This window comes from Amphibalanus amphitrite, unplaced genomic scaffold, assembly GCF_019059575.1.
Source record: "Amphibalanus amphitrite isolate SeventyFive unplaced genomic scaffold, NRLGWU_Aamphi_draft 000446F_arrow, whole genome shotgun sequence".
Taxonomy (NCBI): Eukaryota; Metazoa; Arthropoda; class Thecostraca; order Balanomorpha; family Balanidae; genus Amphibalanus; species Amphibalanus amphitrite.
The window spans coordinates 392143-415640 of NW_024881940.1; the positions used below are offsets into that span (position 1 = coordinate 392143).

Genomic DNA, 23498 nt, shown 5'->3' on the forward strand with positions numbered 1-23498 from the left:
TCCAATGCGATTCGCTCTAGCCACTTCAATGACTATCCTAACTATATGACGCACGTCCCACGGGCTAGCAGATATCTCCCGAAGTGCGTGCGTCCTAAAACCGCACTAAACTCCGATGGACGCGGTTACGACACCAGGCGCGGATACAAGGGGGGGCCATGGGGGCCATGGCCCCCCCCCTTGGCTGATTTAAAAAAAAAGTTAAAAAGTTAAAAAGCTGAAAAGGGGGCCTCCTGAAAATAAAGTGGCCGAAATCCGATGAGTTTTTTTTTTAACCTACCCACTTAGTTATTTCTTAGAAGACTAGCTGAGAAGACTTCTTTGTTAGAAGATTGGTAAAGCTTTTCATAACTTGGAGGTCTCTTATACTCACAGAGATGACCATTTTTACAGGGCCTCCTAACCTGCACAGAGGGCCTCCAAGCCTGCACAGATGTTGAGATGTTGCCTGAACAGCTAGATAAGCTCAATAGACGCAGTTTTTTTTGGGGGGGGGCCAACAAGTGGGAAGATGGGGCCTCCAACAGGTGGGATTATGGGGGGGGGGCCTCCTGGTTTCTAATGGCCCCTCCCTTGGAGATTTTCTGGATCCGCCCCTGTACGACACTCAAACCCAACCCAGCACACCAGTCCCCGTGGAAATCGACCGTACCGCGGCATCGCCATACTGCGTATTGCCTTCCTGCGTAATGCCTTCCTGCATATTGCCTTCCTGCGTATTGCAGTGCCGCGTATTGCCATTCGTTCGAGCGCACATCTCAAAAGATAGCTCCAACTGACTGTAAACCTGGTGACCCAGCGGTTACAGCACCAACCAGACAACTCTAAACGCCAACTCACTGACAGAGTATGAGATTCGGACGGCGGCTAGCGTCTTCGAGGAGGGATTCGGACGCCCAGACGGCTCTTGAAGAGTGAGTTCTGCGAATTTGTGCGGCTGGAGAGCGGCACGACGGACCCGCGGGTCAGCGCGAGGCCAGAGAGCAGTGGAATTATTACTGTCGGCGGAACACTTCAGCAAGGTTTATGGCATTAGGAATTCGATAAAACAGTGCCAAGGAATGAGCAATAAATAATGAAAGGAATTTGAAAAATAATACAAATACAAAAAAAAATGATTAAGGCTAAGCTTTCATAAATTACCAATAAAAGATCAGCTTAATGAAAAGAAACTACTTCATAAATAACCAATAAAACATCACGTTAATGAAATGAAACAATTATAGTCCGTTTTTCTTAAGTTTGCCCCTCACTGTAAACGTCTCTTTGAACACAGCACGAGAATTGCTAGCTGAATTACTGAGAAAACTGGTAAGCGCACATTGTATTGTAGATATGAATAATATTTTCAAAAATAAGTTTTGAACATCGACGATTTAACGTTATGTTAAGCGCCCTGCAATTTATTTATTAGTTCAGACATAATTCCTGAGAAGTCGTCTATCCCTGTGAGGCTGTAGGTATTGGCAGATACGATTTACGAGTCTGTGAAATAGTAAATAAATTTGATGAAATTGATCGTCTGTGAAATCTGGTTAAATCAGTGTGCGCCAACCAGTTTTCTCAGTTACCCCGTTTACATGAGTCATTCAGCCTAAACGGAAATATCCGATTAGCCAGGGAACGGAAAAATGCGTTTCGGTCCGGCCCCGTTTACATGAGCCTTATCGGAAAAATCCGTTCCGGAACGGATAATTCCCTTTACGCCGGCAGCCCGAAAAATACGGATATTTTGCGCATTTTTACATATCTGGCGCAGCTCTGACAATTGACCACACTCCAGTTCATATTTTCAAGTTTGTGCCGTTTGTGGCTTGGGTTGATGTGTACAGGATATGTAATTTCACAGGCTTAAACATGGAAGATTTTGATATTTTCATGGCACAGGCGATGATTTTATTAGTGCTGTGTAGGCGACATTTGGTGAACTGCCAGAAGGCAGTTTACCATTTGGTGTCTAGGACGAGAATGAAGAGCTGTGCTGCAACCCAGCAACGTCTGAGAAAGAAGCGCAGGTTAATAATAAATCTTTTGATGGACCTCCAGCAAGTTCAGAGACAGCTTGGAAATGGTGGGAGGAGGTGGATGCTGCCACGTCTCAGGAAGCACTGGTTCGAAAGAGAAGTGATGCAGGTTTGTGGCTATTTTTACCTACCTATACATTGACATTGACACATTTTAAGCACTAGGCATATTTTGTCAGTATTGTAACAAATAGAAAATGAACCTAACTCATGCTAATATGAATCCCAGATTTTAAACAAAATGTTAAAAGAAGCTTGAGCATTGCACCATCATCTCCGGCATCAGCTCTGGCCAGTGCTGATGTCAGATGATGGTGCAAAACTGAAATGGTTCAATGCCGAGCAATGCCAGCTGATGTCAGATGATGGTGATGCAAAGCTAAAATCAATGGTGCAATGCCGAGCAATGCCAGCTGATGTCAAATGATGGTGCAAAGCCGAAGTGGTGCAATGCCGAGCAATGTCGGCTGATGTCAGATGATTGTGCAAAGCCGAAATGGTGCAATGATGAACAATGCCAGCTTATGTCAGATGATGGTGCAAAGCATAAATGGTGTAATGCCGAGCAACGCCAGCTGATGTCAGATGATGGTGCAAAGCCGAGCAGTATTGGCTGATGTCAGATGATGATTGTGCAAAGCCAAAATGGTGCAAGCCGAACAATGCCAGCTGATGTCAGATGTTGATGGTGCAAAGCTGAAATGGTGCAGTGCCGAGCATTGCCAGCTGATGCTAGAGATAATGGTGCAAAGCCGAAATGATGCAATGCCATTACAAGAGATGATGATGGTGCAATGCTAAAAGTGTTTTGAAAAGTTGTTTTCCACAGAAACCTGAATTAATATTAATAATGCATTTTCACAAAATTCTGCTTAAAACAGTTGCATGAATGTAAAAGCACAAGATGCAGATTGCAGAATAGTGTACCTAAGTAAATTTGACAGTGTGCCCTTCTACACGTGTCTTCCAGCTGATGCTGGTCTTTGTTATTTCTAAAGCATCGATACTAGCCATCCTGAAAATCATGCAGGCAAATATGCAGCCCTAGTGTTGTTACTCCTCCAAAACAGTGAAACTCCTGGGGGCTCAGATTTGGCCCACTATTTTTGGGTGTCTGGTGCAGCTATTTTTTATTTTTCATATATTTAATTCTATTTTATTTTTCGCCATCACGGGGGGCATGGCCCCGTGCCCCCTCCCCCCCCCCCCATGGCTACATCCCTGAAATCATGCTAACTGATCAATCAGTTGCATTTGACAGTTCAATGAGAATTCAATTCTATTTTCACAGTTCTATTTGACAGTGGTAATCTGCTTCTGGAAGGCTATTGCAGATCCAGCACCTCTTGTTTTATCAGTTTCAATGCTTTCCATGGTTCTCCCTTGTGGCACCACAGAAACCGTTCCTGCTGTTGAGACTCAACTTTTGACTTTTCTTTGGTTTCTCTCAACTGAAACCTGCGGCTGCATTAGACATACACTCATAGCAATGTATATTGTATGTTGCTGTGATCTTGTCACAGGGTTCTGTCTTTTCTCTGTGCTTGTTTATCTTAACAGGACTACAAATGCACAAGAGACTGCACAAGAGACTGGCTACTAAAGCCATCTATCTTTATCATTTTCTCCAATCACCCTTTGCCGGCCTGTCCCCTGTTGGCCTATTCAGTGTACCTACTGTTTTGTATATAACCTCTAACTTGATGTAACCTATGTAACCTGTTGTTTTCAGCCTGTTGCAATATTTATCTCCCATGGATTTCAGCATCAAATTCTTTGTATTTATTGCCTGCAGGTATGGGAAGATGATCGCTGGCGGGAAAACTTCCGAATGACGAAGACATCCTTTTTGAAGCTTGTTGACCTCGTACGCTACAAGATGGAGCCGAAACCGACAGCTGTGAGGGAACCCATCCCATTGGAGAAGAGAGTGGCAATGGCATTGTACAACCTTGCCAGCAACATGGAATACCGTGTCACAGCCAACCAGTTTGGATCCCATAAAACAACAGTAAGTAGAACATGGCCGGCCTCAAAGATGTGATAAATGATAATAGGTATGCATTGTGCAGTAGGTATCCTAATGGAGTCAATGCCAGTGATATATGCTTTTGATGTATGCTTCTTCATCAGCAGAAGGGTAGGTGCAGTGCTACCGTGCAAAGGCAAAAAACGATTATGCCAGGCCAGAGGTCATCAGGTTGACCTCTGATGCTAGAGGTCAGTGGTCAACCTAACAATCGTTTTTGCCTTTGCAAGGCAGAGTGCACAAAGACCTCTTATCAGCACACCAAGTGCACAAGTTCATTGTTACATCTATTATACATTGCGTGGCACCAGTGATGCCCGAACCAGCCAGTGCCCTGGAAGTCAAGTATCAGTTCATCATAATGCGCGTTTTTTTCTTTGTGTGCTCAGGTCCTTTCATATTGTTTTTTGATACACATTAACCGATTGTGACGTTCTTGCCGCAGGTGAGAAAACATCTTCTGGGGTTCTGCTCAGCAGTTGTCGAGTGCATGGCCGACTACATCCAGCTGCCGTCTGCTGCCGAAGCCATTGAAATCGCACGTCGTTGGGAGGCCAAATGGTCGTTCCCGCAGGCCTACGGTGCTATCGATGGCACACACATTCCAATCACGGCACCGAGCGACGGCTTTCGGGACTACGTCAACAGAAAAGGCTGGCCTTCAATACAGCTCCAGGCCGTCTGTGACGACAGATACTTGTGAGTACTTCGAATTGGGCTACCTTGTACTACCGTGATCTTTTTTAGATGTGGTACCAAACTGTACTATTATGCTTGATGGCTTGGTTTATTTACTTTTCAGTGACGGGATGGTTAAATGCTCGACGCTCGTGTATTACTCAAAAGCAAATGGAAGATGTTAAGCGATGATGATGAGTTTTATCTGCTACTGCTACATTATGAGTTCACTATTGCAATTCGGAAATTGATTGCTTTGGCAATTTAAAACCCAATTATTCCACATAACATCATTAGCGACCCAAGCCATGGATGTTGGTAAAATGTTGTCAAGTAATGACAAAAATGGTATGTCAAAAGGCATGCAATTTACAAGATACATCAGCTCAGCAAGCATGTTAAGTTGTACATTTCTTGCAATGAATATCTGGCGTTTGACCTAAACATATCGGTAGCGAGTAGCGACAGTAGCAATGTCAGTGGTATGATGGATATGATGTACCGTGCTTCCGTCTCGTTATGAATTTGTGAATTTCACATTATATTCCTTGGCGCAGGTTTCGCAACATTAACTGCGGCGCACCTGGTAGCAGCCATGACGCAGGAATTCTTGCGGCATCTCCTCTCCAAGATCATTCGCCCAGATTACCAAAGGTAAACACGCACTTTGTATCGTCTTCTTCATGCGCAATGTGCTAACGTTTGGTGTCTCGCTCGGCCAAAGCGTATCTTGTAAGCGGCCAAAGCGCCCCAGCAATTGCCGGCCGCCCTGCAGCCGTCGGCCGCCGGCGAGCTGGTGGCACGGGACGCCGAGCCGGACTCGAGGCTGGACTCGTAGGTCTTTCAACGAACTATAAAAAGCCGTATACCGTTTGTCGCTGATTCTTGGTTTTCGAGATTTAAAGGGGGTCGAAAAGGTTCCCGCCCGATTCCGAACCTTTGAGAGCCCGCCCGGAATAGGGTTAATGCGTGCTATTGAGTGTTTGTTTCCGTCATATTTCAGGAGCCAAGGATGATTGAGGGCGTTCCTGTACCACTCTGCCTGCTCGGGGACCCTGCGTACCCACTGCAGCCGTGGCTGATGAAGCCATACGCGCTGAGTCTGGCGTCGGCACAGAGCAGAGGCCTGACGGATGAGCAACAGCAGCTGGAGGCCGAGCGGGAGTCCTTCAATGTTTATCATAGCGCAGGTCGTATGGCCATCGAATGCGCATTTGGTCGACTGAAGGGTAGGTGGCGCAAACTGCAAAAGAGGATAGAGGTAGACGTGGACAAGGTCCCTCTGATTGTCTCAACGTGCTGCATACTTCACAATTTTTGTGAGACTCAGTCCGAGGTGTTTCACGATGCTTGGCTTCCCAGTCCGGATGTAGCGCGCCAGTACCCCCAGCCAGCTGGACGCGCGCACCCAGCGTTGAATGAGCGGACTGCGCGTGACGCCAGAGATGCCGTGCGGGTGCACTTAGCGAGACACTGCCCACTCAGACAGTCCACTCTGCGCTTCTGATGTGTGGTGTGCACTGCGCGGCGATTATTCAGATTGAGTTTACCGCCAGCTGTGTGTGCAGTTGTGAGCAGGAAAGTGCCAACGTACCATGTAAGCAGTGCACTGTTCGGGACGTCGCTGTTGTAAACCGTGTTTACATTGACCGCTGAATAAACTGATCATCTATATATGAGCTTCCCTCCAAGCGCATTTTGAATTGATTTGTCCACTTTTTTTGTCCACATTTGGTCAGGTCAAAGCTCAGGTCAGGTGATGCAGGGGTCCAGATAGGCGGAATAGTGGCGCTAGAGGTCTAGTTTTTTATCAAGTTTGACCAAAACCAATGACATCGAAATTTACTCGTCAGTTTGCATCAAAGTACATCATTCGACCTGACTCAGTGATGACCTCAGGTCACGTGGACTCAAGGTCAGCACGCATATCTCTCGGTGCGTCTGAAGGAGCTGAATGCTACCAGGGCCCTGTTTCACCGCGTGGCGCTGCAGTGCGGCGGCGTGCGCTATGTCACTCGAATGACGTTGCGTACGATCCGTGAGATTCCGATAAACCTCGTTTGGAACAGAGCTGTGTTTGCGTATACTGTTTACCTCGTGTATACTACTACCTGGCCCCTGACCATTCGCGTAGCAGTATCTATTCTCTGTGATTACCGTTTTTCTGTCTTCACTAGCGATGTCAATTGTAGAAAATCGGGCTACCGATACCAAAACAAATACCAAATAAAACCATGGGAAAATAACGAAACCAAGCCAACTTGACATGAAGAAAATGCCAACTTCTTGCCAAAGCACAGCATCTAATACAATACTGAGTACCTATTCAAAATACCAACAACATACTAAAACCGTAACGAATGCACCCGTTACTTGATGAAGGAACCCCCGGCCCTTCGCGACGTGCACGTGTGACAGCTTCGCCCGCGAATCACGACAATCAACAAACGCACGTCTGACAAAGTAAATCTTGATTATATTTTGAGTTTCCGCTGTGCGATAACACATATATTCATATTTACATAGGTGAACGCGACCGCGAACGGCGACGGTGCGCCCGGCGCGCCGACGCAGCGGCCATGTCGCGCATCACGCCGACCGCCTCGCGGAGCAGGTTGGTGCCGGCCCGCATCTCCTCCAGGAGGGCGTCCAGCACGCGGTCCTCCCGCTCGTCGCGTGCCTCCTCCCGCGCCGCCGCCCGGCGGTCCTCCTCCTGGGAGGCCTCCAGGGCGGACAGCACCCGGTCCCGGTAGCCGGTCGCGCTGCGGCGCCTGGCCTGCCGCTGCCGAGCGGCCCTCTCGGTGCCGCTGAGGCCGTCGTCGGCTGGCGGAGCTGGTTGTGCGGGCGTAAGGCGGGTGGGGTGGCGGCTTCGGGTGCTGGAAGTGGTTGAGGAGGAGGAGGAGGAGGTGGTGCGATTACGGGATTCAGGAACGGAGCGAGGAGCGGGGGGCGACAGAGAGGACTGGTGGCTCGATACGGATTGGTCGTCAGGAATGTCATGGAGGTGTGGCAGAGAGTTGTCTGATTGAGAGGAGCGCGGGCTTTGGAGCAGGTCGGAAGCTGAGTGCGGAACGCAAGTAGATGGACCGGGGCGTGCGGTGGAAGACGGGGTAGGGCTCAGGGTAGAGGTGGTCGGGAGGGCGGCAGAGGCGGGCGGGCGAACGGCAGAGGTGGTCGGGCGGGCGGCAAAGGCGATCGGGCGGGCGGCGGAGGCGGGCGGGCGGGCGGCGGAGGCGATCGGGCGGGCGGCGGAGGCGGGCGGGGTCTGAGGCGCGGCAGAGGCGGGCAGGCGAGCGGCGGTCGGGCGGGCGGCGGAGGCGGGCAGGGTCTGAGGCGTGCCAGCCTCAAAGAGGTCCTCGTAAAGCTGTTGCAGCTCCGCGTCGCCCGCGACGGTGGATATGTCGTCGGTATTGGCGTCCACGGCTTCTCCCCGGAAGGAGACGACGTTGTCTTCTGAAAAGACATGACGAGAATCGATAAGACTCCGTAATGAGTAGGCCTTTCCTTAGGACACGCAGCCCTTTGGAGGGAGCAGAGGTGCCTTAACTTTTCATAAAGAGATTTGAGACACACGGTGCAATAAGCTAGGAAGCTAGGAAGCCATGACGGCCTCTGAGGGGCCCCACACTAGGAATTTTGAAGGCTCATAACGGACCCACTGAGCTTCCTCGCACCCACCGAGCTTTTGTTTCACACGTGGGATTAGTTAGGACGTCAGAAAATGTAGACAATATTATAATGTATCGTTAATCTGATGCTTAAAAAAGAAAAAAATGCACCAGACACACCAGACACCAGACAAGCTTGAGCATTTATTCAGCATCACATAGAAAAGGTCTTTATCATAGAAAAGTATCTTTATGAAGTTGAAGTAACAAAACAGAACATAAAAGAAAACCCTTGGGCCTATCAGAAAAGAGTGACACAAATATCTCACCGGGCAGTGGAGGATCTGCTTGCGGGATCCCAAGATCCATGGTAGAGCCGGTGCTGGTGGCGACCGGTCGGCCACCAAGTAGCTCCTGTAGCAGATCTTGGTGCGGCATGTCTTCTCCACTGCCCGCTCCCGAGCGTGCCCGGGCCCGGGCGAGGCTGTTGAAACGCAGCCGGAGCGTTTTTAACTTGGTTCGGCAAACCTCCGCCGGCCGGTCGTACCCCATGTCTCCCATGGCCTCACTGAGGCACTGGAATATCTGAAAATGAAGGACAAAGCAAACAATTCTGTAATTAAATGGACCTCGAGAAGAGGCACACAGCCGGGTAATAAAAAAAAAATCATTCGGTTGGGTCCCTGAGGCATACTGGGAAAATCCTCTATGAGATAGGCAAGTCCTCGTCAAAGGAATTTTTATTGTAGGGGGGGGGGGGCAAGAAACTAGGAGCTAAGCCTAGGGAACCCCCAAATCCTGTTTTCTCACTGGATTTAGGACACTTATTTTGACAAAAATTTTGTGAAAAGTTAATTTTGTGAAAAGCTCACGTTTTGACTGGGGGGGGGGGCAATGTTGGTCACTGGTGGTGGGCAATCCGCTCGACTGTCGACTGGGGACTGGGGAAGCGACCCCCCCCCCCCCCCAGTTAACATGTTAAACTAGGCCCTGGATATAGGTATACATTTAATAAGTCCGTACAAAAGAACGATGAAGTCTGAAGATGCTATGATGTATTGCAGTTTGAGAAATCCAATCTACCGAGGTCATCAGGGCGTATCACTGTGTTTGGGAAACAATTAGGGACTGACAAAGATGCATCAGACACACACAAACACCAGGCAGCCTTATTGCCAGCCTCAGCCTGACACCTCGCGGCTGTCAAATCAACTATTGCTATACGACTGCCCGCTAGGCCGCCCATTGCTGTTCAACTGCCCATGCTATGATGAATGAAAATGACATCAGACATTGTTTTCAAAAGCATGGAAGCAAGGCTTAAATGACATTCTTTGATGGCAATTAAGGGAACATTATATGGTTTGCACTGTGAAATTCTAATGCGATGTGAGAGTGAAAATTTAGAGTGAATCATAATTAAAGAGTGTCAACAAGCCAGGACAAAGCAGCCAAGGCAAGATTTTGTTTCCCAATCAGCTGGTTTTGTTTATAACATTTATCTGATAAATACCATACCATGGCTAGCAGTGGCGCGGGAAGTACTTTCAGGCTGGGAGGGGGGGGGGGGCACAACTGACCCTCTCTGGAGTCTGGTGTAATCCATAATAGAGATCAACCTAGGGCACCTACCCCCAAATTTAGTTTTCTCATCAGTTTTAGCCTTTAGGTCACTTATTTTTCACAACTTGGCCTTTTCATCGAAAACAACAAAACAAAAATATTTGCAAAAAAGTGAGGTATTCCGTCTCAGCTTGGTCAAAGGACTTCATTTTTTGGAACCTCGAATAAAGGCTTAAACCTGTTGCATGAGCTGTCTAGCCAGAAAAAGAGGGAGATTTTTCACTTAAATGTTTTAGACTCTTCCCTAATTTAGGGAGGGGTTGTCACACAAAGGTTTTCCAACCAAGGAGAGCTGCTGTAGGTTGGTAGGTTGTAGGTTGGTAGATTGCTAGTTTGTAGGTTGTAAGTTTGTAGGTTGTAGGATAAATTAGATCAGGCTAGGTTTGTTTTGTTTTGGGCAGAAAGAGCATCTACGGGTTGTCGGGTATAGCTCCTCCTCTTGGTTGAACAACCTTTGTCTGCACTAGTACCTACCTAATACTTAATAAGTTTAACTTAGGCAATTAGCTAATGTCAAATGACCTTAAGGCCAATTAAGGTTGGATTAGGTTTTGCTATTTCTGCTTGTAGCACTGGCACAACTTCTTTATTCAATTTTGGACTTAAGGTGCAAAAAAGGGCTTCAACCCAAGCCTGCGGCTAGCTACCTTTCACTTCTGCACCCTCTAAAAACTGGAATTGACAAAACAAAAACATGAAAGGAAAGAATACATACTTCTTAGCTTTCAAAGTGACACCTCACATCACAACTTACCATACTTTTTTACACAAAACAGGTATAACTTAGGCCTGATCACACATGGGACGTAAGGCTAAGCGACATTGATAGGCTTTTGTTATTTTTGCATGTAATGTACCTGTTTTTTTAAGCAAATATTCAAACTAATATTTTCCAGATTGATATACTATTTGTCACAAAATGGTATGAAATGTATCAATTTTGAGCCTGGCGTTAAAAAATTACATTTTCATCAAACCCGTGAACAATAAATTGATTGACCTGACAGCATAAATTTTACTCATTTCTCTTTTGCTAAGCAACACAAGCATAAGTTGAAGTCCAATTGGCAGATCTGGTGGAAGAACTAAACACTATTGTGGCTGAATTTTTGATAATTTGTGATTTTGTTGTAAGTTGAAAATGGCCACCAGCCCACCAATATTTTCCAAAAAACCCATTGCAACACCCCAATTGATGATCAAGCACACAAAGCAACAAAATGGGCGGTGTTATAACTTGAACTGTTTTGTTTTAATCTTTCAACCAATGGTCTTCCAAATACCAACCTGGGAGTTCCGCGCTCGCCTTCCGTCGATCGCCCCCAACAGGTTCTTCTCCTGCACGATACGCAGGAGCGCTCGCTCCTCATCCTCCGTCCAATGCTTCATGGCTGGCGACGGCTCCAAGGAATCGAACAAAATGTTTACAAAAACTGATCTAATTGAGCACAAAAGACAATATCCCTGATCAACGCCCTCAAACTTGAACTGGCACAAAGTCAAACCAAGGCCGCCAGCCCAAACACAGCTGTTTTGAAAATAGGCGCGACATGGGGCGCCAAAAGCTAATTATATTGTTATTTTACTTTTCATTCAACGTAAATATGACTTATTATGAGTTATTTTTGAAAATTATAAACAAAATAATCATTGCTGAGTCATCCTAATGCATATTTTCAAAAAATACGCTAAAAAAAGACGTTCTAAACGGATATTTCCCATTAATTCATCGGATATTTCCGTTCCGCGTAATCGTCATTTTTGCGCGCGCTAACCAGTTTACATGAGTCGAAACTTGCGCACTTTTCGCTAAACGGAAATATCCGTTCTAAACGTCATTTTCGCTGACTCATGTAAACGGGGTAAGTAATTCAGCTAGCAATTCTCGTGCTATGTTCAAAAAGACGTTTACAGTGAGGGTCAAACTTAAAAAAAAACGAACTATAGCAATTAATGACCTGTAACGCAGTTAGCGATGTAGCAAAGTACAACTTCAGCATGTCAGGCTCTCCATAACGAGCTACTAGTCCGATTTATAGGTACGAATCTCTACGTGACCGAATCCCCAGCCACGCCCCAAGTAAGTGATCACGCCGCGTCGATATAGCGATTTCACCACATCGGACATACCCGTGCGTCCATTTAACTGTATCGCTCACTGCTGCGAACGGTACTGGCCCTCTCTCCGACCCTCCCTGATCCCTCTCCCCCTCTCTCCGCTGATCGAGGGTCCTGTCCGCGCCATCAGACATGGTGTGCTGTGCATACAAAACGCCAGCTCACCCCTGTAGACGGCGCTGGTTTGGCAGGGTCCGGGCGCATGGAAGATAGGGAGTAGAGATGACTGTTGTGACGCTGGCTCAAAGCATCAAAAAGCGCGTCTGCATGCGCATCATGTCATATCGTCCAACTACGCATGGCATAGTGCATACAGCCCGGACACACTAAAAAAAATCGAAATGTTTTCAAGAGTTATCACCAAAACGATTTACAAATTGCTCCGCCATACGCCATCCGTAGATACAAAACTTTCCACTGAAAACAATAATTTTACATGAGCACCACTGTCAATCATTTTATATCGCATTGTTTCGCAAAAACAGCCTTGATCGCGCAGCCCTTGATCGAGTCGACCACAGCGTGACTGATTTGTCCTACTCCGCGGACACGGGACTCCCAAATCGGTCGCAGCCACAGACCGACCACTGCAGTGACTGACCCGATAAGCCGGTGGTAAAAAGCACGCCATGTGAACGACCATAGCTCAGCACGTCAGCGCCCGTCCCGGTACGGTTCGAATCCCCCCCTCACCCCTGAGAGCGACGAAGAACGGCGACGTCCACCCACGCTGAAGATACCGTGACGGGCCCAGTTCTTGTTGAAGCAAAGCCGACTTGGTGAGGCTCGAATGATCGAAAAACGACTGCTATCGACTGAGCCCCGATAAAGTTGTGGAATAAAAATGCAGACAACTAAAGAGAAGCAAATAAAATAAACACCTCAAATGCATATAATCATAATAAGATAATCATGTAAGACCGAGAGATAAACTACATCAAACAAATTTAACACTAAATGAATATCATCATAATGAGATAATCATGTAATGATATCCTCTCCCTTTCTAAATGAGCTGCTATCACGACAGAGTCCAGCGCGGCCCCGCCGGCTCCAAGAGCCCATAGGTTCTCCCAGCAGGGAGACCCAGCGGGGTGTCTCAACGGGGAGTCCAGCGGTGAGCCTGCCTCGTGGAGTCAGCACCTGAGGCACGGCTGTCTCACCGTTTAACCGCCCATAATGGAGACAGATACCACTGTCAAGTGAGGCGCGAACTGAATCCATCGCGGCAGCCGTGGGGTCGTGGCCATCACTCACGACAGCCGCTGCCGCCAGCGGCGAAAGGAACGTGAAACGACGCGGCGTCAGTGAAAGACGTGGCGTTATGATGGGAAAAGTGACGTTATGATGGGTAGAGAGGTGGCATGGATGGTATGGGATGGGATGGGATAGAGGTGTGGAATAGTGGAAATAACGAGCGAGTGGTGTTCGTTTGTTTTGTATTATCACCAAGAGGATAGACGCCTAATGACGCCTAAACGGACATACAACAAGAAAAAGTAGAATGAAAGGTAGGTAGTGAAGTAGGGTTGCCCAGAGATAAAATGTGATGGCGTGCAAAAATATGGCGAGACCTGTGAAAAGTAGCGGATGAAATGGATTTGGGAATTTCATTGACATGAAATATCACGAGACAAAGCATTGAAGTTTCGCCAGAGACTCAACCAATGGAATGCGGCGAAATCAGGTGGAACAAGAAATGGGCGAAGGTAGAGAGAAATAGGACAGTCGATAACACCCAGAAACCTTCGCTAAGAAACGATGAAAAGTTATTAGGACTAACCACCTCGAAAGGTGATATAGGGTAACATAACCACTAGAAAAAGTTCGAGTTAGCCTCATTATGTTCGAGAGTTAAGATCAAGCAGGCCAGTAGCCTTGTTTGCGTTAGGTGTCGTAATGATACCGTCTATCTCCGTAACAAACGTGGCTATCTAGAAAACATTCTTCGCGAGCGCAGATGTCATCACGACTGGCCCGCCCACGTTGTGTTGGCCCCAGTAGTAGGACAAAATGTCGCCTACTCATGTCTACGCTTTAATCTGTTCGAGATTCTCCACATTCATCTGAATTTTAAATAGAAGGATTCTAACACCACGAATCACGATGGAACTTCAATTAAGATAGAGAGGGGTGTGAATAAAGCGCATAGAGTCGTCATTTGTTATTGAGTATCCACTCCTACACTTCCACATGACTATTGGATTCGTTTACGACTGAACACCCCTTGCGTTTTCTCCTCCAATAACTAATCGCCGGTTCATTATGGTTTTATGACGCCTCTTCGTACTTTCCCTCATATGAGTGTTAAATGAGTCTTACAGACAATGCAATTCCAATAGATCGCTTCGAACGCATTCATCCCGACCATATGGCCGGCGAGGCATGCCTCAGGGAGCATCTGCATCACTAGGCTCTTCAACCTAACGAACGATACAGTACACTGTTGCAACGGTATAGAATCCGGTGCAAACAAGTTGCACTCCGAAAACGTAGTCAACTTCATTAGGCTACGTTTTTTTTACGTTCTTTCGGTTGCAGTTCAGAGATTCTCAGCAGCATGACAAGGCGCCAGCACCTTTTCCTCCTTCTCTCTCTCTCTCTCTCTCTCTCTCTCTCTCTCTCTCTCTCTCTCTCTCTCTCTCTCTCTCTCTCTCTCTCTCTCTCTCTCTCTCTCTCTCTCTCTCTCTCTCTCTCTCTCTCTCTCTCTCTCTCTCTCTCTCTCTCTCTCTCCTCTCTCTCTCTCTCTCTCTCTCTCTCTCTCTCTCTCTCTCTCTCTCTCTCTCTCTCTCTCTCTCTCTCTCTCTCTCTCTCTCTCTCTCTCTCTCTCTCTCTCTCTCTCTCTCTCTCTCTCTCTCTCTCTCTCTCTCTCTCTCTCTCTCTCTCTCTCTCTCTCTCTCTCTCTCTCTCTCTCTCTCTCTCTCTCTCTCTCTCTCTCTCCTCTCTCTCTCTCTCTCTCTCTCTCTCTCTCTCTCTCTCTCTCTCTCTCTCTCTCTCTCTCTCTCTCTCTCTCTCTCTCTCTCTCTCTCTCTCTCTCTCTCTCTCTCTCTCTCTCTCTCTCTCTCTCTCTCTCTCTCTCTCTCTCTCTCTCTCTCTCTCTCTCTCTCTCTCTCTCTCTCTCTCTCTCTCTCTCTCTCTCTCTCTCTCTCTCTCTCTCTCTCTCTCTCTCTCTCTCTCTCTCTCTCTCTCTCTCTCTCTCTCTCTCTCTCTCTCTCTCTCTCTCTCTCTCTCTCTCTCTCTCTCTCTCTCTCTCTCTCTCTCTCTCTCTCTCTCTCTCTCTCTCTCTCTCTCTCTCTCTCTCTCTCTCTCTCTACCTCTCCCTCTCTCCAGCGCTTGTAGCAGCCCCATGTCACTCACCACTGACCCGGGGTCGTGTCGTCCCAGTCTCAGCACTCACCTGAAACACAAAGATAAACCTCGTCAAGAGACTACGCCACGTGCCACAGAGATGTTCGCGTGATAATGTCACTCTCCGCTACCCCATACGGCGGCACAACCCGGTAAGGCAGGGCGATGAGCACTAAGGGCGATATAACAGCCGATATAACGGGCGATCGGACAGCTGGGCAGAAGGGCGATCATTCTTAGCACTGATAGTGTTGGACCAGCCGACGATGTTTTTTAACTCATCACCACACCGGTTGATATACGATTGGTTGATTACATTCCGTTGCATAATTCAATGTCAGAGCGCATCGGGGCGTAACAATGCGTCAATGGGTTGCATCATGACATCACAAACGCACAATGCTAATGTGCTCTGCTCACGACAAGCCTCGTTCGGTAGGCTATCAGCGAATCGCACCTGCGCGCTTTCTATTTTTTTTCTGGCCCTTCTCGATCATGTCTCTCTCTGCTTCCCTTCCTCTCTCGTTCTCTGCTTCCCCCCCTCTCTCTCTCTCTCACTCTCTCTCACTCTCTCTCTCTCTCTCTCTCTCTCTCTCTCTCTCTCTCTCTCTCTCTCTCTCTCTCTCTCTCTCTCTCTCTCTCTCTCTCTCTCTCTCTCTCTCTCTCCCTCTCCCCGATCGCGATGCGCTGCGCAGATAGCCCGCAGTTCGTTGTGTATTCCGGCGACGCGCGCGGAGCCGTGAGGCCACAATGGTTCGTCTCCCGTTAATAGACAACAATGAGGGTCGACGTCGAGCGACCGTGCTGATTGAGCAACTGGCCAAGGTAAAGTGGACGGAGGTGAGGCGAGTTGGTGGTACTGTACCGACCGGTGCCGAGCCGGGACTACCAGGGACGGGAGAAAACGCGCAAAAAATAAATAACAGAGGAACTGATAAACATCCTTGCAGCACTCTCTTCCCAAAACCTTGGGCTAGATATCTCTTATAAATAAACGGGCAAAGGACATTTGTCATCTAAAACGTCCAAATCCCTCCTAATAAAAATGTCTAAAATACATTAAAGCAGGCATCATCCGCTCCAAACGTCCTTAAAAACCTACCTCTCGACATCCGCTCAATATAAGACAAGCGACATGCCTCACGCGCTAGGAGTGCACTCCTGCAAGTGAACTGCACGAGGTGAAAAGCCCACTGTCCCACATCCCATCTCTACCATCCCGCTAAACACCAGTGACCTGACGCTTCTGTGCGTGCCATGTCTCTCACGGTACCAGGGGAACCACTCCGACCTGACCTCGAGGGCGGCACGTGGCAGGCTCACTCCTGACAAATGGGAGTCCAACACAGACACCGCCGCTAGTTCAAATAAACACCGACTGATAAAATCACGTTGCCGGGATAGAGAACCTGGTGAGACGGCGCACGTGAAACAAATAAACAGGCGGGCTAGTACGTTTTGGGGGGCAAATCCTTGAATAAGACGTAGGGAATGGGGAAAATGACGGCGTTTCAAAATACAAATAGGCATTTAGGTTTTTAAAACCGAACACCAAAATACGCGCAAACACTATTCAGTATACAGAAGCAAAACGCTGTCTATTTCGAATAGTCACTAATTAAGTTCGCTATCACCACAGAAAATATTTAAAAAAGATTAAAGAATTAACCCCAGTCATCTTCTGAGCAGATGAATTCAGCACAAGCCATTAGGAGAGTGCTCGAAAAGATGAGCGGGAGATAGCGAGACAGAGCTAGAGGCTATCGTTGGCCAAAATAACGACCAGTTGGCCCACCGGTCGCAGCTCTCTCGTCGCTCAATCCCACTCAGCTCACAGAGTGGGTCAAAGCTCACTCTAGTCAAAAGACGGTGCCAAGGTCTTTCTGCCAGTTTTAACCGATCGAACCAAGCCGATTGAGCTACCATTCTGAAGAACTTGGGTCGAATATAAGAATAAGGCGGAACGTCATCAAAGGGATGAAATATGAATTGTCACTTCTAGCTTTTATTAATTTATTAACCCATGCACCTGGTTCAAGTATTAGGCAAATTGATCCATCTCGACATCGCATCCCGTTCGAATGTACTTGATCTTCTCGCCTCGCATGAATCTGCCCTAACTTTTGGTTAGTAGCCAATGGCCATTGTGAATGCCCAGGACCTCCTAGATCTCACGACCACTTTACGACTCGTAAAAAGAGGACGTCCACCATTCTGACACCTCCCCCTTCATCCCAAACCCAACGACACACCTTTGTGACCTGTGGGACCTCTGGCACAGGCCTGTGGCGCCTGGCTGGCGACCGGTTGACCAGAGAAACCCTGACGCGGTGATGTAACTCTGAGTCACGAGGTGGACGTGATATGAGTGACCAGCACGTAGCATCGGTATCGAACGGCCAACGAGGCCTCGTCGCGGTAGGGTTGGGACTGTACGCGTGACACAGCGTTGGAGCGTGGAGGACTGGAACAGGACTGGGTCAGCCAGCGCGAAATGGTAGAGCTACCAAGTTGCAGCTCTGTAAGTTCCAGGGAGTTAGGATGGTACGCAGTATGCGTGACACAACGTTGGAGCGTGGAAGACTGGAACAGGACTGGATCAGCCAGTGCGAAATGGTAGCTGCAAGTTCCAGGGAGCTAGGATGGTACGCAGTATGCGTGACACAACTTTTGACCATACTGTAGAACAGGAGCGACCAGGCGCCAGCGCCAGTAACGGCGCGACGAGGTTGCAGCACGTTCCAAGAAGTCAGGCTAGCACGCAGTATGCGTGACACGACGCTCGACCATGCCTCACCGCAGCGAAGGATTTGGTGCCGACGGCATGTCAGCGTCCGCACATACGCCCACCGCATACAGACGCGATGGATGGCCATTGGTGAGGCTAAGTACAAGAGAGTGGTGTTTAAAAGGTGTGAAGTCTGATGGAAGGGACGTGTGACCAGTGACTCGGTGACTTAGATTGACATCAGACAAGGGACACCGGGCAGGCACAGGTTTGGTTGTTGGATAAGTTTGAAGTGACTTTCATAAGTGCGAGCTTAGCGGCGTAATTGCATATAAAAATGCTAAGTAGAGATACGAAAAGACTCGGGGATGGCTATCTATTTTGCTGATTTAGGCTCATTCTGTTCAGCAAAACCAAATCACGGGCGATTGGATAAACGGATAGGAACAATCAAATCAGCTCAAGACCTAAGAAGACCACCAGTTGGTGAGCGCATCATATCATCTACAGCCAATTAAATCTTTTTTTTTGCACCAGTCAAGTCGCTTCAGTACTTTGACACAGATAAAACACCCGTTCACTTTCATAAATAAATGAAATTAAACGAAATAAAAAAGACAGCTGGTTACCAGAGGCACGCTCGAAGCCCCGAATATCAACCACTCATCCTCGACCACTCCTTACCAATTCCTCAACCCCAAAGCATCGTAGCGCCAGTGTCACGTCCATCCATGACATAGCACCTGTCAGAGGTCAACGCGAGAAAGGAGCGATTGTCGCACGCTTGAAGGTGCTCGTCGGCAGCCAGCATGCCAACATGGTCGAGTCGTAAAGGGGGCTGTGAAGGCTGGTTGTGGGACATGACTGAAGGGACGGCACGGTCATAGCGAGGTGGTCGGACAGTGGCATCAGAGCCACACACGCAGTTGGATCTGCGTTGATGAGGCCTCATGGGATGAGATGCTGGTGGGATTAGGTTGGCCAGAGGGGTGGGGCGAATGTTCCTAGTGGGAAGCAGGGCTCGAAACAGGGATCTTATAGCAAAATGCTGATTATTTCTTTCTTGCAAAACAGAGGCTCACCTGATCTGTTAATTCAGAAGAGTTTGGATGCATGAGTGACGAAGTTCTTTGCCCAAGACGCTCACTAAGGGAAGCTTGGGCACGTGAGGGGCAGTGAGCTTCGTTTGGCTTTCTTAAAATGCGAGTCTTAAATACAAAGTTTCTTTAAAAAATAGAATGTTTGCCTTCGCATTCAACCATACCTCAGACCACGAAAGCCTTCCCTGACGTAAATTATGGGCCGAGCCGCGAGCGTTCGTCGTAAAATTACAGCCTCATGCAGCGACACCGCCCCTCACGAATCTCCGCTCCTGCCGTGCATTCTTTTGGAACACCTCAACGACCCACAGCGACCCAAGACGCTACTCCGACGCCATCTAGCGCCCTCGTGCACAACTACTTTCTCCTTGGCTCCCCACACCGCTCCGGCTCCTTCCGGACTTTGCGATGGAGTGTTGGTGAATCCAGTCACGTCGCCTCTGCGGTCCCTGTCGCCGCCTCAACGCTACGTTCGCGAAGTCTCCCTGCCGCCTGCCAGGTCGGCTTCCACTGTGCGATACGTCGGACACACGTCAACTCAACATGTCAGTCGAACCCGGCGTTAGGATGGCGGTCACCGTAGGAAGTTAAGGGCACCAATCAAGGCCGTTAGCATCAATGGTGCAATATTCGGCCTTCTTGTGACATGGTGGAAGACCCATTTGTTTTCATGCATTGATTGCTTGACGCATTGATAAACTAACAGGCCGTCCACATAACCACAAACCAGGCTTCCTCTAGAAAATTGCCTAAAAAAATCAGCCAACAGACGAAATACAGCGCCTGAATACTGAAACCCTCAAAGAAATGATAATCCAGATGACCATCTATATTTTCACATTCCAATCAACGTCAGTCAGATCTGAGATTTTGGCAGTTGGAACCGACGCCAAGTCGTGGGTGGATGGCGTCTTCCACGTCACGTCACGGCAGATTTACGGACGTGACGTCTCGCCCTTGCTGATGCCATCGCCTAAAAAAGTGGTCATCAAAAGGTCCGTGCCGGATTCCAGTGGGAAAAATTGATAATAAGTTCCGTGCGAGCTTATCTAGTATAAATATACCGTGATCAGATTATAATATCTCTGAGCGCCGCACTGCAATGGGTGACCCGTATGTGCAGTTGCACCAGCACCCTGCACGCATTACGCACGCAACGCACGCCAACCAACCAGACACAAATGTCACCCACCGCTGCACTAAGTAGCTTCCTCCATTCAGGAACAATGGTACATCGCAACCGCCATTAACAAAATTCGTCCAGAATGTATGGGACGCATGCGATGCACGCTTCTAAGGACAATGCGGTGGCCAACATTTCCTCCTACCGTCACATTGGCACGCGCACCCGAAGCATTTTATTACAAAGACCCAGTTTCACCAACCAACCCCAGTCCCATGCAGTTTCAGGTTTGCACGATAGACCGTGCGCCGGCCGCCGCCGCTGCGGCTCCTGCAGGACAATGCCAGAGGGGGGGGGGGGAAGGACGAGGCTCTGCTCCTCGCTCTCTACCGAGGCCACAGGGAGGACCCCGAAATCCACTAGCCGCCCATAACGCCCGCCGAAGGTCCTGCGAGCCAGCGGCCAAACATAACTCCGGCGCCGGCCGCGGCGCGGCGCCACCTGTCTCCCGGTGATTCACGGGTGACGTCACAAGGTCAGTGACGTCATGCCGAGTGTGGGGACGGCCTGCTGACTGAACGAGCAACAGGCATCGGCGGAAACTGCGCACATACCGGAGCATTTCCATAACTTGCATGCATAGGCGGAAGAATGTTTATGGACAGAACCAGTAGTTCCAAAAATCTGTTATAAATGCAGCTTCAATTGCAAAAAAAAAAAACTAAAAACGCTGTATTTAACTTTGAATGAATCGTGATTTCTCAAACTGAAAATGCATGTTATTGTCCATAACTTAAAACCCCTTAAAACTCGAATTTGCAATCAGTTATTGGATGAAAATAAAATGCATCAATGCGTGCATTTAATAAATCCAAAAAAGTCCGCTAAGGTTATGGCCTAAGAAAATAAAACTGCATAGGACACTGTGAAATGGAAGCTAATGAATCGCTACCCAGAAGCAACAGATGCCGAAGCAAAACTCCTTGGAACTTCGAAAGCTAAAAACACCTTTCCAAATGAAAACACGCTATGAACCAAAGACAAAAAAAAAATGTTTCTCACGATTGTTGGAATAATAAAAATTCAAATTAATACGTTGGTGTTTAGGTCATGTCCAGCACGGTGAAGGATGAAAGTCATTCACATTTAAGAGCATCTTCAGCCACTTTTCAGATAACTTATCTTCATTCAAAGCCACGGAGATCTAGGAACTTTAGCAGATAAGATTGGAGGTCGAGGTGGCTATAGCGGTGTAAAATGAGAATAGAGTGTTTGCAGAATTAATAGCAATTATGTACTCATTTCCTTTGCGCTAGGAAAAAAAAACAAATAGGTATAAATGTTAAGCGCGGTGTATTTCTTTGAAATGAAGCGTCAAGACAAACTTGACTAAATTAAATGTCATGGTTCCTGTTAAACAAGGCGGAACGGCATACTTCAAACCCGAGATTGGCTATCGCGTTTGATCGGATATCGCCGAGCCGTTGGTAAACACTACAATCCGTGCGTGGAGCTACATTTACAAGTCTGAGTTTGCCAGCCAGGCTCGCGAAGGGCACTGCCACGACCCTCAGAAATGGCCGATTCCGAACTCATGACCACTAAAAGTCGGAAAAGGTCCCGCTGCTAGTATGGGCTGGTACATCTATCATGCTCCGATCAGCAGCACACTTAGTGATCAGCAGTTTCGTCAGCCTTCAGTCCTGGATACATTTTAAAAATAGATTTGGAGAAAATACTAGTTTGACAAAGAGCAACCATGCAATTAGATCAGCACAGCATCCATATTCCATACAACTGGTTACAGGCGGGAACAGTATGTAGGACCCACCAACCATGGTTCCACCCCAAGTCCCCAGCTATCACCCTCCATCACCGCATCCGATAACATGGGGAAGATAACAGGGGCGTGGGCGACCGACGACACTCACAGAATACGACCTCTCGCGCCGTACTGCTAGCCCGAGCTTCCTGTCTTTCTTTTTACGTTTAGACAGTTCATTAGATGGAGAGATGAGCTCCAGTTTTCTTAAAATAGCTCTATGGAGCTTAAACACACATGGAGTTCATCATTAGAAATCGAGATTATGATTCTGAGAAATGTAGAAGATTATGAGACCAGCGGATGTAGGGGAGAGTGCGGCACATTCGTGCATGGGGCACATTCGTTTTCAGCAGTTTATGGGAACACGAGTGACTGCACGAGCTCAAGGTAAATTATGGAAATATGTCTATCATTGCCGCCCTTCGTTCACCGTAGAAGATACCTGCTGTCATGCTTGATAAAAACGCAAATTTGTAATATTCGTGAGCTTTCCAAACTTCTCTCATATCATCCATTTTCGTGATCCTGACTCGGAAATGTGGTTCAGCTTTTCAAAATTGGGGGTGAAGAAGCCCACTCTATTTACGGAACTGCTGCAAACTTGTTTGTTGAAAAAGTGTCATTTTTTCAAAAAGAAATTTTGAAATATATTACTAATAACGTTGTGGGGCAGGTTCTTGTACGCACTGCCTGGGGGCACATTCGTGCATATTTTTTTTAGTTTTTGCGATTTATGACTTTATCTGTAGTAGGTTTCTCCAATGACGCTCGCCTGACTCAGTCTCGACTGCTTGCGACGTCGTGACGAGCAATTCACGCGAACTTGGCGAGGTCACGGAGGCCGGCAGTTGGTACATTCTTGTTGGCCAGCCCATTCTTTCTACATTTGTTGTGCAATGCGTTCTTGTCGAAAGGAATCAAGTGAAATGACCCCCTGCCAATTTCCTTTGGTAAATTTCTGGTAATGCCCGGTAATTTCTCGAATTTTGCCGGGTGAACGGAAGTGCCCCATCTCTTGAACGAATGTGCCCCATAGGTGGGGCAGTTTCGTGCAAATGTTCAGAGTTAATAAAAGTCATTTTTTCTAATGGAAGCAATAATTTTATAGGATAACTTTTTAAGAGGAAAACTATCTGCAATAGTTCCTTTCCATACTACAATCAACAATTTTGCCATTGCACTAACCAAAGAACAGATATATGGGTTTATCCATTTTTTGCACGAATGTGCCCCACTCTCCCCTATCCCATCAAAGCATCAAGTCACTAGTTAAAAACAAGCGCTGCTCAGTATG

The 23498-nt window shown here is 47.7% G+C and overlaps 3 protein-coding genes across 3 annotated transcripts in view; 1 reads left to right on the top strand and 2 right to left on the bottom strand.

Annotated features, from left to right (window-relative positions):
- LOC122391617 (myocardin-related transcription factor B-like) overlaps window positions 1-23498 on the bottom strand; it is a 73911-nt gene that overhangs the window by 43629 nt on the left and 6784 nt on the right. The gene's annotated exons all lie outside the window — the stretch shown is intronic.
- Window positions 1568-6405, top strand: LOC122391619 (protein ANTAGONIST OF LIKE HETEROCHROMATIN PROTEIN 1-like). Its single transcript, XM_043385733.1, has 5 exons — window positions 1568-2133; window positions 3820-4035; window positions 4499-4752; window positions 5289-5385; window positions 5735-6405. Exons 1-5 carry the CDS (start codon window positions 1858-1860, stop codon window positions 6236-6238), a joined length of 1347 nt encoding a protein of 448 aa, XP_043241668.1. The 5' UTR covers window positions 1568-1857; the 3' UTR covers window positions 6239-6405.
- LOC122391618 (uncharacterized protein DDB_G0271670-like) lies at window positions 7188-11649 on the bottom strand. Its single transcript, XM_043385732.1, has 3 exons — window positions 11250-11649; window positions 8669-8924; window positions 7188-8184 (listed from the first exon to the last, which is right to left on the bottom strand). Exons 1-3 carry the CDS (start codon window positions 11349-11351, stop codon window positions 7250-7252), a joined length of 1293 nt encoding a protein of 430 aa, XP_043241667.1. The 5' UTR covers window positions 11352-11649; the 3' UTR covers window positions 7188-7249.